This window comes from Agelaius tricolor, unplaced genomic scaffold, assembly GCF_023055355.1.
Source record: "Agelaius tricolor isolate 1412-34295 unplaced genomic scaffold, bAgeTri1.0.p SCAF_8, whole genome shotgun sequence".
NCBI lineage: Eukaryota > Metazoa > Chordata > Aves > Passeriformes > Icteridae > Agelaius > Agelaius tricolor.
The window spans coordinates 2,416,801-2,430,462 of NW_027269268.1; the positions used below are offsets into that span (position 1 = coordinate 2,416,801).

The 13,662-nt window shown below is 46.0% G+C and overlaps 1 protein-coding gene across 10 annotated transcripts in view; it reads left to right on the forward strand.

Annotated features, from left to right (window-relative positions):
* Positions 1–13,662, forward strand: part of RUFY3 (RUN and FYVE domain containing 3) — a 31,959-nt gene that overhangs the window by 6,781 nt on the left and 11,516 nt on the right. For 6 of the 10 annotated variants that reach the window (XM_071431251.1, XM_071431253.1, XM_071431258.1 and 3 more), the window contains exons 2-4: positions 8,151–8,204; positions 11,589–11,762; positions 12,465–12,582. In XM_071431251.1, coding sequence (XP_071287352.1) covers positions 8,151–8,204; positions 11,589–11,762; positions 12,465–12,582 — 346 coding nt within the window. The remainder of the gene's footprint in view (positions 1–8,150; positions 8,205–11,588; positions 11,763–12,464; positions 12,583–13,662) is intronic. The other 4 variants (XM_071431252.1, XM_071431257.1, XM_071431255.1 and 1 more) reach the window with 1 other exon arrangement.

The window sequence follows — 13,662 nt, forward strand, 5'->3', positions numbered from 1 at the left end:
CCCAGCTTCTCATGCCTGACCCTTTTCCAGTAACTCCTGAAATGCCACTCCGCCAAGCAGTCTGGCTTGGCCCGTTTGATGCTGCCTGGTTAAGTCAGGCAGTGTCTTATATTGTCTTGCTGAATAAGGCAAGTGAAATTGTGGTGGGGATTTAAGCTTTAAAAGAAATTTCCAAGGGATAATTTCATTTCCATTTAACAGCTGCTTTCAGTGACAGTAGCCCTTGGGTTTGGATTTGGCTTGCCAAGTACTTAGTCACGCAGTGGGATACCAGACAGAGGTTTCCAAGGGAGAAATTTAGCATTCCCTCTGAAGCATATCCCAGGGGTTCAGGGAGGTGAGTACTGGATGAACAGGAATTCAGTTGTCTTCCAATTCCCATGTTCTTGTGTGTTACACTGAGACCTTCCTTGGTCTTACTCCCGTGTTTTTCGAGGCGTAATTACAGTCACTCTTCAGTGAATACCAGAAGGGGGTTAGAAATCAGCATTTGCTCATTTCATTACCATATTATTTAATTCATGTATCAAAAATAAATACAAAAGAGCAGCACTGTAACAACCTTCCTGGTAAATGAAGGTTGCTAGTTGGCTGTTTGGGAGTGTATTTGGTTCCAAGCTGTATTTTGAATAGAGAAGGTCAGGAAGAGCATTGACAATAGGAAAGCTGACACAGCTGTATCCCGGTGTTGGGTCTGGTGCTCCTGCATCAGCACTGCTGCTGTGTCTGCAGGGTGTGCACAGGTCAGGGGGACAGGAGTGTGGGCTCGTGTCCCTGGGAGTGTCTCCAAAACCAAAACTGATACGCAAAGGTAGGCATTATGAAGAACGAAAAAATAAGCTGTGGAATTCTTCCAAAGGCATAACAAACAGGGACAGTTTTCTCCTTAGAAATCAAGAGATGTAAAATATATGTTGCACTAAGTACCAAATCAAACAGCTTGTTGGATTAAGATTTGAAGCCTTCCATTTACTGTCCCTCAGCTCTTGCTGCTTCTGGAGAGTTTTGTCCCTGGCCTCTCTTCACCCTGTGATCTGCTGTGCCCCCCAGCCCTCGAGCAACCATCCTGCCTTCAGTCACAACAATTCCAGTCTGCACAGAGCTGGAGCTTGAGAACAGCTAAGCAAAACTTTTCTTCAATTTAAAAACAAGTAGCAGGTACTGAGTTGCTTGCACCTGGGTTTGTTCCATATAACCTGTAGCATGGCCACTCAATTTAACAATAAAAGCAATTAATATGCTTTTTCAGTTGATTGAAACAATTCTGTGTGCATATGAAAATAAGCAGATTCTGCTGCTTACTGTAAAGCTGCTTGGATTAGAGAAAGAACTCATTTTTTTAAACAGGCTGTGATCTTAATAAGACTCTCAGAACCTTACTGTCCTCTGGAGGCCCCTCAGAATTAAATGTGACATTGGTGGTTGTTAACTTTGTTTGCTTGCAGTGCGTGTGATGGTCTTGGAGGCAGCTTTAGGGATGGAGGTAAAAACCACCTGGACTGTAATTCTGTTTCATGTTGAACAGAGTGTGTGTATGGATGGCATTGAACACTGCTCTCAGCTGTGGGGAGAAGTTAAACAAAATGGCCTTTTTTTAGGCCATTTAACTGTTTAACTGGATGTTAAATTTCTATCTTGAATAATCATGAGGAGCTTCACAATAAGAGCTGTGGAAATTTTTGTCCTCATGAGATCACCTTGTAGTAGCATCCAGAAGGAATACGTGTGCTAACTTGAGAGAACTTTGAGGAATTACAGTATTCCTCTCTTTATTAATCCTTCTCTATTTGCACTAAGAGCAGCAATTGGAATTAGAATTTATAATATGCGAAGATAAAATTATCTTTTCTATAGGGCAGAAGCTAAGGTCAGATTTTTTCTTCTTTTTTGACCAGTAATTTAAAAGTTTTAGTTTCTGGCATGTGCTTGTATAGAATGCCCTGACAAGGAGTTACGGACCTCTTCAGGAAAAGCAAATGTTCTTCTTAAAACCTTCTGCCCAATAATCTGTTGCACTGATTATTGAATCATCAGTCAGATTTTATCTTTTTTTTCCATTTTCTACCCGAGTGTTTTTCGTACCTCAAAATGATGTAGGGAAGCAGCATAACCTTATTGATAATGCTTTTGTTGTGCAAACTGGCAATAGTTAACCTGGGTTTAGGGTTTCTCCAGTAGAGTGGAATAGGAACAGTAAAGTCATGGGAGAGGTGGGATTTTTCAGTGCTTTGGGCCTTTCCCATTAGAAAATAAATCTGAATTGTACTGGGAGTGGCAGGGTCCTTTCAGGTGTGGACAAAAACCCACATGAGATGACTCTATATTTGCAAAAGCCTCTTAAAACACATCTAGTGATAGAAACCCCTAAATAGATGAGAAGTTTGAAGGAGCTGGAGACCTGATTTAACAGAAGAAATGTGAAGTCAGTAAATACAAGTTAGATGAATTACAACGTGTTTGTGGTTATAAATCTTGGGAATAGCAGTTAGGTCATGTAATCCAGACTTCAATGCAGAAATTACTCTTAAGACTTATTTTCTTTGCTCTTTTAAGCTGTGTCAGTCTAACTGGAGTCAGAGCTGGGGAGCTTGGGGCAGGATTATATCCCTCAGAGGTGGTGAGTCACAAGCGCTGCAGGGAAACCAGTTGGGTGTCAGCTGAACTGGGAAGTGAAAGATGGGGGAAAAACCCCAAGGGTTTGGGTTTTTATTTTCTCGGTGTAAACTGTCAAGGACTAACATAGGATGAGAAATTTCCCATAGCAGTTAGTCATGTGTTTCCCTGTGAAAACAGGCTGGTTGTGCAGAAACATTCCATACAGCTGCACACAGCAGCAACATAGAGAAATCAGGTGATTATTTGATGGTAATCATGTGGGGATGGGAGTAAGACTTAGGGTGGGATTAAGCTGTGACTTCATGTGATGTACATGGCTGTTTATTTGTCCCATAGGTGTAATGGAGAGTGGACTGGGAATTTCCAAATTGTCTGTACTTCTTTATTTCCTTTTATTTCCTTCTGATTTCTGGCAGATCTTAGACTGCTCTTTTCTTCTGTAGGCAAGGCTCTCTGTGTATATGTGTTTATTTAGAGATGGAATGTTTATGCAGGGGGTTTTAAAAGAAATGGTTTTTTGTCCTGAGTAGATGGTTCCTGGCATTCCAGGCTGCAGACAGCCTGGTGACTTCCCCAATTTTGGGCTTGCAGGGTGTTAAGAGTATGATGCTGAAACCCTTTGCACATCCCTTTTCTTTGTCAACAATTAGTGATCCATCATGTTGGCAAACCTAACCTGAAATAATTAGTTCTGTACCTCCCATAACATGAACAGCATCTACCTAATTTTCTCCCTTGGCCTCTTTATTTGCTATTCAATATATTCCTAAGGTAAAGAATATCAGAATGCAATTCAAGTGTAGTAATGCTACCAGAGGTTCCCCTTTCATAATAAAGGAATATTTGTCCAGATTTGGGCCAAGGCTTTCCCAGCAGCAGGGCTGACTGGGCAGCATCACTAAGGACTTTCTGTATCAAGTTCAGTTTTCATTTCCCAAAACTGACGCCTGGGGTTTTTTTAGGTTATTTTACTGATGGCTCAGTCTCTCCCAATGAGTTTGTTTAAAATTTCTGTACTTAAAAATAATTTTAGAAGTCCTGACCTATTGAAAAACATGTGACCTTTTTTTCCTGATGGAACAAACTCTTCCCTGTGAGGGTGGTGAGGCCCTGGCATGGGTTTCCCAGAGAAGCTGTGGCTGCCTCATCCCAGGAAGTGTCCAAGGCCAGGTTGGGACTTAGAGCAACCTGGAATAGGGGAAGGTGTCCCTGCCCATGCAGGGGATGGAGGCAGGGGGTTGTCATGGTTTGATGCTGGCACAATGCCAGTGCCCCCATGAGAATACCCTCTCCCTGCTTTCTGCTGTGAGATGTGACCAGGAATAAGCAAAGCAGGCTCCCACTTAGAAATAAAGAAGAATTTATTAACTAAACAACAAGGGAAAGGAAAAAAAAATAAAGAAACAAGGAAAATGAAAACTTAACAAATACATCTCCTCCTCCTCCCCACCAAATTCCCAATACAATGCATCCCCCAAATCATCGACTCTCGGTCTGGCACCACCCTTCAGAACACTCAATCCTCAGTTCATCAAGAGGAAGAGTCCTTCTTGTTCCAATGGTGACCTCTTCCTTTCGTGTCCAGCGCTCTCACCGCTGAACACGGACCAGAGCTGCTTCTAGGGTTGACTTTTAAGGATGCTTCATCCCACTCCAAAAAGGCACAGTCTCAACTTTGGGACATCTGTCCCCCCCATAATTTTCACCCCCTGGGGCCATGGGGTACCCACACCGAACCCTCTTGGTCCTGAGGCATTGCCTCCCCCTAGAATGCAGTCCCTGTATCACAAGGAACATGGTTCTGTCCATGGCTACACACAAAGAGTCCAGCAAAAGCTACTCCATCATCTCTTCCACCTGAGTTCTTCTTTATTTCTCTCGTGGCCCATTTCCTCTTATCTCATCTCTATCCTCATTCAGCTCCAGGAGGATCAGCATTTGTAAGGTTTCCATCATCCAAGAAAAGGGTTAAAAATCTGAGGCTCTGCCTGTCCAGAACCCCGCAACCCCCTTCTCCTTCTCGACCGGCCACTATTAAATTTCAAGGTGGCACAAGCACAGGCACGGGCTCTCTCTTTGTCTCTCCTGGGGTGGGGGGTGGCTGCCCGATGTCTCTCAGTGCTCCTCCACCCTTCCATCCTGCAGGGCCCTTCCCCTCCCTTCTGTCCAGGGCCCGGCCTACCTCACCCGGCCCCATGGCTGCCCCTCGGCCTACCTCACCCGGCCCCATGGCTGCCCCTGCCCCGCCCAGCCCGCAGCCGGGCAGGGGAGCTCTGAACCTTTCACTGACCGGAACCCAAGAGAGCCTCCCAGGGAGAGCCCTGCTTTAACCCCGTGTTCTCAGAGGCGGATCCAAAGTCCCAATGGCCACATTAGGTGCCAATATTAAAATCTGAGCACCCATTGGCCTGACCACAGCATCCCAGAAAACATATTTCCTGTCAAACCACCACAGGGGTTGAATGGGATGAATGTCAAAGTCCCTTCCAACCTAAGGCAGTCTGTGATTCTGTAATTTTATTTAATCTGTTTTTGGAGGAACTTGATATCCAGATGCTCTGTGTGAGATGGTGTTCATTAGTTCAGAAAGGCTTAGACTCCCAGCTCTATTTTAGCCCAGTAACTTCAACCCTTAAAAACAAAGTAAATGTTGAGCAGCAGTGTGAAATAATTTTGATGCTGTTCCATTCTCCCAGGGTTTACTTGTAAAAGCTTTCTTTGGCTTGGGAAAGTATTGCCTCTCCTTCAGTGAGATGCTGCTGCTGTGTCAGCCAAGGGAGTGACTGCAAACCCCTCTGTTGTCCAAATAACAGATGGGATTTTTGTGATTAATGTATTAGAGACAAGTTCTCCAGTCCCTTCCTGAAGAACTGGCTTGAGTGTTCATTCCAATGGGATATTCAGTTCCATAATACTGATCTTCCTGGGAATCTGGTTGGAATGAGTTAATCGTGTTATGGAGACTTAAAAGCCTCGATCATCCTGTTATCTAAACTTCCTACATAGTGAGTTAAATACTTTCCATCATAATCAAAAGTATTGAGTTTTTCACGCCCCAAAAGGACTATGGAAACTCTAGAGTTTCAGGTCTTTGTGATTGTTCTGTGGGAAGATATTTTTCTTTCCCCACTGTTGCTTGGTGGAATTTCCAGACAAGTGGGAAAATATACAAGGTGAAAGCGATGAACTCTATGCAAAGTGCAGCTAGATGCATGTAGAATGAATGAAAATAGGAAAGAAAGCACTAATTAAGTGTGTGCTTTTACCTCTAAACCCATGCAAATGCCTTAGTACCAGTTTAAATTCGTGCAGTTCCTGCGAGAAGAAGATGGGTTTATGGCTTGTAGGGATAGAAGAGAAGAAAATATTTGTGACTCCTCTGGATTTTTCTCTGGGAGCTTTATGTGGGTTACTTGCTAAGTGTGGGAACTCAGCACATCCCTCTGGATGTCCAGAGTTGCCGAAAACCCTCTCGGGGGCTCGGAGACCCTGGCATGTTGCCCGCAACACCTGGTGGCTTGACTTTGATCCATCCACAGAAGTAACAGCAGTTTGAGGACATGAGAATCACTTTAGAGTGAAAGGTGTAAAAGGGACACATTTAGAGGGTGAAATATAAACTTTAAGGTTTTTGGTACAGGGGGGTTATGGAGACAAGATGGAGGGATCAGGGTCTGTCTCGTCCTTCTTCTTTCTTCTTCTTGTCTTCCATCTCCTGTGGTGATGTTGGCACTTGGGGATTGGTTTATGGTGAAGGTGCACTTGCCGACATGGGTGAAAAGTATTGGAAAATAAAGGTAAATATCGTGTACGTAGATTTTAGTATAAAAAGACACGACCGCCCCGTGGGTGGTCAGAGTGCCCTTGGCTGCCTTGCAGATCAGACCTCTGTTGGGCAGACAAAATTTTGTAGATAAGAAACAATAAACAATCTGAAGACTGAAAAGCTGAAGAGTCCAGACTCGTCCTTTGAAACGCGTGCCACCCAAGAACCACCCTACCCGTGTCCGGGCAGAGACAGACAGCCGAACCCGACAGCTAAGGGTTAAAAATAAATGAGAAAGATGAAATGAAGCCTATCAGTTGTCTCAGTGCCTGTTACCCAGGTACTGGTAAATCTGGTTTTGATTGTATGTTCTTCCCTGTATATGCTTTGGGTTAAGAAAAAAATCCAACCTCCCAATATTAGATAAAAGACCTTGCAGTGGTGGTGTGTGGCTTCCCTTACTGTGTGCAGGGAGGGATTCCGGAATGATCAACATCTGGATCTGAGTCCCGGGGTGCTGGGAAGCGTCAGGGACAGGTGCACTGCAGTGAGATTCAGTCTCCTGGCCCTTGGGAAGCTGCAGCACCTGTCATGAGAGACCAGAAGCCATCATTGTGGCACATGGGGGAGAGCATCACCCGGGCTTTGGCTTTAAACACCAGGGGTTTGCTCCAGGGACGGTGCTGCTTGCTGCTGCAGTAGCGCTCGTCCCCAGGGCAGTGTTGGGGCTCAGTCTCGTAGCGCAGCGTGAGGCTGCGGGGCCCGCCGGGCAGCGCCGTGCAGCACACGGGGCTCAGCTCTGGGCTGAGCTCTGGCGCTGGGGTTCCCGGCTATTGCTGCACTCCCGGGGCAGGAGGCGGGCGCTGTGTGGGAGGGAGGAGGGCCCGGCAGCCTCTGGACTTTGCTCAGATCGTCGGCACAGTTGGCTGGGGAAGGGGCCGGAGTTTTGCCGGGCTTTGGACGTTGTGCCGATGGCGGGTTAGCGCTGGGGAGCGCGGGTGCGTAAGTAGGGAGCCAACAGTGCCCAGGGTCCGGGGCGTTTGTCTGGCTCGGCTCGCTGCGTTTGGAACAGGGACTTGATGGGTGTGCTGAAACCAGTTCTCCTTGTCCTGCCTGCTTCTCTCCCAGGATACCTCCCTGGCCCCGCCAAGGAGAGAGGTGCTCCCCTGACTGAGTCCTTGGGGATCGTCATCAGCCTGGGACCCATGTAGGGCTCGGCTGGGTCACCTCTGCGGGATCTGTCATTTGGGGTGAGGGTCATAACAGAGTTTAGGCTCTGCTGGACCTTTAAAATGCCCTCAGTGTGTGTTTTCCCTGAATGTGCCTGCTTCCCACGTGTGGCTGTGTCCCTGTCAGCAGATCCTCTTGGGGCTGGATGTGAGGAAATTGAAGGAAAAGCTGACGTTGCATAAATATCACAAGTTTAGTGCTTTTATCTTATAAATAAAGTAATGCCTTTGTCGCTTTTCTTTTTAGGATGTGCTTTACAAAAATGTTGCTTGTGTTAATGCAGAAACAAAACTTCTGCAGCTTTTCTGAAGCCTGCCCTGGTTTGACTCTGGGAGAAAAATGCTTTGCTCTATTGCTTTGTGCAGACTAATGAACCTTTTTGACTTGCAGATCTCTTGCCACTATGAATTAAGTCTTGTATGATGCAAATCTCCCTTTCAGTTATGCTTTTCTTACACCTTGATTTTGAATCTTTCCTTTAGATCACGGCTTGCATGACGTTTTTCTTTCTTTTCCTTTCCTTTTGCTGTTTGCAAAGACTCTTGGGAGGATTTGACAGATGTGGTGGAGCAATTGCGCGATGATTCCGAAGGTGCGTTCCACACCCACATCTCACAGCTCTTGTTTGTGCTAATCCTTGGCTTCTGCACTATTATTTTGAGCCCGAGTGCAAAATGTAGTTAGTTTCCCTTTCCAGTGCCAGTAGCTGTGGCTTTCCTGCATTACCTTGGTGTTGCTTAAATAAATGTTTGCGGGTTTTTTTACTATTTTGACCTGAAGCGGAGGTAGAAGTAGTAGATCAACAAGGGCTGGTTGCCTTCTCCTAAATGCTTTCAGAGGCAGTAACTTCCTGAGCCTGGCAGAAGCACAGCTTAAAAGGTTGCAGCAACATATGGAAGCTGAATTTTAAAAAATATTTCAGAAATCACTCTGAAGCTTTAGGTTTTCTGCAGTATTTCTGTCTAGATTCTTCAGATTTCCTGGCAGTATTTGCCAAGGCTTGGCAAAAATTACTCCAAAACTTGCATTGCTAATTTTTTAAAAACTTGTAAAGTACTAAATGACAAACTTATTTATAGCACTTTTTCCTTGGTTTTTAAGAAACTGTGCAAATATGAAATAGAATCCCCAATGTAGCAAGTGGTTAATCAGATTGATACTTTGATGATTAAATGCAGTTGCTCCTGCAAGGGTTTCAGCTGTTTGCAGCGCAAAAGGCTGATGTTCTCATGCACTGAGCACACTGGTCCTTGCTGTCATCTTCCACCGTGGTGCCTTTAACTGCTGTGCTGGTTCTGTGCCCGGTGCTGCCCACAGCCTCCTCAGCCACAGGAAGTGTCCTCCTCTCCTGGCACAGCAGCCCGTGCTGCTTCCCAGAGAAGGGCATTTTCCAAGGCAGGCTTTTAGGAAAAAAGAGGGGCTTGAGACTTCTTTTTTTTCATAAAATATTGTACAAGTTGTTTTGCATTTATTTTGTCAGGTGAGAGGTGTTTCTCTGCCACACGGAAGCAGCCGTGTTAAATTTACTTTAAGTTGCTGTTCCTGATGTACGATGGAGAACAGTGATGAAATGCTAATGAATTGGCATTGCTTGCTGTGGGTTTGTTCACTTCTCCAATATTTCATCGTTCCCTGCCTTTGATCCAAGTTTTAGCTTCATTTTAGTTGCTTCTTCCTTCTTTTAGAGTAAGCATGAGGAGTGATAAAATTTATTGTCACCAAATGAGAAGTACCAAGACCAGTCACAGCTTAACCCTTTGAGATCCTGTATGGCATTGACTCTTTCTTGACTTTCAGGTTCCTGGGTACAGATTGTACTATTTAAACAAATTACAGGAATCTCGAATGCTTTTGGAAACATCTTCATGGAAGCAGCTGGTTAAAAAAGATGTCTGTTCTGTAGAAGCTGCAACATTTAAATAGCAAAATGTCCTAAGAGGACATTCTTTTGTTTGAAACCCAAACCCTGTGGAAAGCCAAGCTCAAGGGCTGGGGATTTACTTTAAGGTTTATGATGTGGGCTGTGTAGGAAAGGCCAGGCAGAGGTTTTGCAGTTAGAGGCAGAAGGAAGTTGGAGGAGGTACCGGCTCAGATGGAACACACCAGGATCACACTTGTCCCAGCTTAAAGCCAGCCTGACAGTTTTACTGTGTACAAGTCAGCCCTGCCTGCCTACCCTGCCTTCTTTAAAGCTGTGCATGGTGCAGTACATAGAGCAAGAATATCAGTTACTTAGCATTTAATTTTTGGAATAAACCTTAGGGATTTTATCCACTTTCAAACTATATGAGCTAACTGGTTTGCAAGATGAGAATCTTGGATAAACTGCACATGCAGAGCACAATTGCTTTGAGCAGACTAAGGAAGCAGAAACCTTGGATTAGTGTGATATGGTGGAAATACTTTTCTATTGAAATTAGCCAATAACCATGGCCAAAGGAGCATTTTCTTTGGTGCTCTCTTGTACAGTTCCTTTAATTCTGTGTTAGGGATGGGTTTGCCCCCCAAGCAGAGTCACTGTGGATTTCTTGCTACCCAGCAGAGCAGCAGCCTTGGCCAGTGAGGAAATGTGATGAGAGAGGATGAGGAGGAGTTCTCCGTGTTGGCAGTCCTGTGCCTGACTCGTTCCTGAGTCTCCATTCCCAGTGATGGTGACTGTTAGCTACACTGCAGGGCAGAAAAAGGATTGGAAATCCAGAGCAGCTCACGAGCTCAGGGTACCTCCAGGGCAGCCAGACCCATCACCTTCAGGCAGCAGTAGTCCTCACAGGCAGTGAAAACACCTCACAAAGTTCAGTCTTTCTGCAGTCCAGTGCTGCTCTGAGTGTTGCACTCCTAAAAGAGTACTTGGAAGTTCTCTAAATTATGGAAATAAACTTAGAGAAGGAGACTTGTGGTGTTGCTTCCCTCTGAAGAAGAAGGGGAATGAGAGAAGTGCTGTCCTGAGCTGCTGAACAAATGAGCTGTGCTCTCAGGTTTGGATGCTGGCACTGCCCTGGCTCTTCCCCCTGCCTGTGCTGGGTTTTCCCAGCCCACAGTGAGGTGCACTCGGGTGTGGGTGTGTTAGCTGGGCTCTTGGCTCTCTCTCTGGCTGGTGGATGCTGACAGGTGCCTCTTGCATAGATCTGTAGTCTGAGGTGTCCTCAGGTCAGGTCTCTGCTGCCAGGAGTAGTTAATTAACTCGAAGTGGCAGCTTGGTTCAAGGGTCTCTGGCTGTTGGCAGCGGCCCTGGATAAGCAGGGGATTTACAGGGATGAAACCGCCTGCACCTGAGAACTGGAGCTCAAAACTTGGGTGTGAGTAGCAGGCCTAAAGGTCTGGATGTTTATAATGTGGAAGAGGAAGAACATAATCCTGGGACATCTGTGAGTTTGGGGCTTTAGTATGACCTGTCAGGAGCCATGAAGATCAGCTCCTCACTGGTGAAAACCAAGAGAGAGAAGTGGGAGTTGGCTCCATGTTACATCTAAGCTTAATAAAATAGTCTTGAGGAAGAGAGATACAAGTTGGGATAGAGACACATGTTGTTGGATTAAGTGTGAGAGGGTCCAATGTGATCTTTAGATGGAAGAACAAACCAGAACAAAACAAAGGTGGAGGATTCTTACTGGTTTGTAGCTGGGAATGTGAGTTCGAACAAGTGATGGTCAGAGACACATTGTCAAGGTGCAAAGCACAGAATGCACACCAGGCTCCAAATGTGTCTTTTGTGAAAGTAGGGAGCTCCTGTAGTTATTTCAAGTATTAAGGCACCCTCAGTATGATACATTGTCTATTCCCATGCCACTGTGGCTTTGGCCCTAAACTGCTAGTTGGTGTTGATTTTTCTCCACAAAAGGCCTGCAGAGTGCCTCCTGGGAAACTCACTGCCCCAAAAATGCCTTCAAAGCTGAGGAAAAGCAAGAGCAAGGTGGGGTGTTGAGTGTAATAAAGGCAGCTGTTGTCGCTCAGCAGCAGTTTCCCTGCTTTGTTGCAGACCCCAATTACCTCATGGCCAACGAGCGCATGAACCTGATGAACATGGCCAAGCTGAGCATCAAGGGGCTGATCGAGTCCGCGCTGAACCTGGGCCGCACGCTGGACTCGGACTACGCCCCCCTGCAGCAGTTCTTCGTGGTCATGGAGCACTGCCTCAAGCACGGCCTCAAAGGTACCAGCCTGGGCACAGCCTGCCCTGGGGAGCAGCAGAGTGGCTGAACAACAGGGCTCTGCAGCCTGCACGGGACACAGGAGAGGCTGGCACGGTCACTGCTGTCACCACAGTGCACTGGGCAGGCCAGAGCAAGGCACAGAACCTGCTGGAGGGGAGGCTGAGCTGTGGCAGGTGCTTGCCATGTTGAAAACAGCAGTTCAGTTGTCCCAGGTGTAACTCAGTGATCAGGGACTCAACTGGCTTTTGGCAAGCTCGTGACTCCCTTTTCTGCACTTCCTTGTGCTTTAGCAGTGCATCCCCTTGCTGGAAGAGGAACTGCAACCCCAGAGCTCCTTTCTCAACAGCTCTGTCTAAACAGAGGGTTTCAGCTGTGTGCAGCTCATGGCTGAAGCTGCTTTTAAAGCAGAACATGTACTTGACTCTGAAATCCTAAGACACAGCTCAATGGCCAAGTATGGACTGGCCTTCAGGTGCTGTCCTTGTGTCCTTGTAGCTGGAGATGGGAAGCTGAGGGGTGTGGGAAATGGTGGATCCTTCCCATCCAAACCATCCTGAGATTCCAGGATACCAAGTGCCTGTCCAGCAGCAGCCCCAGAGGAACCATTCTGGCAGGATTTGGCTAATTTGTTCACTTGTTTGAAAATGTGTTATATCAGCACAGGTCTAACTGGCTCATTTTTTATTTCTTTTTGTTTTTAGCCAAAAAGACTTTTCTTGGGCAAAATAAGTCATTTTGGGGACCTCTAGAATTAGTAGAAAAACTTGTTCCTGAGGCTGCAGAGATTACAGCAAGTGTTAAGGATCTCCCAGGGCTCAAGTAAGTACATTCCTTTATTGCACGAGTACATAATATGGGTTTATTGTGAAAGGGATCCTGAAAAAGAGAAGGAAGGGCAAACAGAACCTCCAGGAATGCATCTGCCACCTTCTGCAGGTAAAAATGGATCATTGCTCTCTTACTCTCCATCCAGGATCTGTAGCAGGAGAGCACAGGATATATTCTCATTCTATTAGGAGCATAGCAACTTATGGGCAGCAGTGCATTTACTGCTTGTGCCTCAGGCATGAGAACAGCCTTTATTGAGCATTTATGAAGTCAGACTCAAGAGGAGGGGAATTAACAGAAAGGTTATGACAGTTTAAATAGTTTTGAGGCTGATGTAGGCAATTCTTCTTGTAAATAACTTCAGGTGTAGTGTATGTGAGAGGAAAGCTTAGGCACCAAGCAGGAGGATTGTAGTTTGTATTCAAGAGGGGAGGCAAGAAGCCACAACAAGCATATATTACTTGTAAAAGTTTCATAGGAATTTCAGACATCACATTCAGGCTTGCCTATTTCATGGTAAGAGAAACTGTAAGAAGCTTTTAGCCTGGAATAGAAAAAATGGGTAAGGAAGCTTTTGTATGAGGATCAGGACTAAGGATGGAGTAATCTTTGCTGAAAGAATAGGTGGATAAATTCAATAAATTGCTTTGGGTTAGTATTTAGTCATGTTCATGCAGACAGGTGCTTTTCCTGGAGGTGTGTGCAGGACTCCTGCAGCAGCTGACAGGACCAGTGCTGTGCCAGAGCTCCTGGTACCTCTTCCTGTTGTAGAGCATTGTAATAGGAAATTAATGGAAGCAAAGAACAGTTTTAGGGTGCATTTCTAAACCTTGTGCTCACAGTGACCTTTGGGAAGTGCCAGGTCCTGTTAGTGAGTTAGGGGTGGGCAGTGCTGGCCATGGCTTCCTTGGGCTGCTGGTGCTCGTGCCAGGTGAGCTCAGACATCCAGGTCAGCCTGTTAGAGCCATGTGCTCCCCATGGCTGGGAGAAAGAGGGCAAGGACTGGCACTCGAGCTCGTGGCATCCTGTGAGGGCATTCAGGGGCAAAGCACCTGAGGAGAACAGGACTGA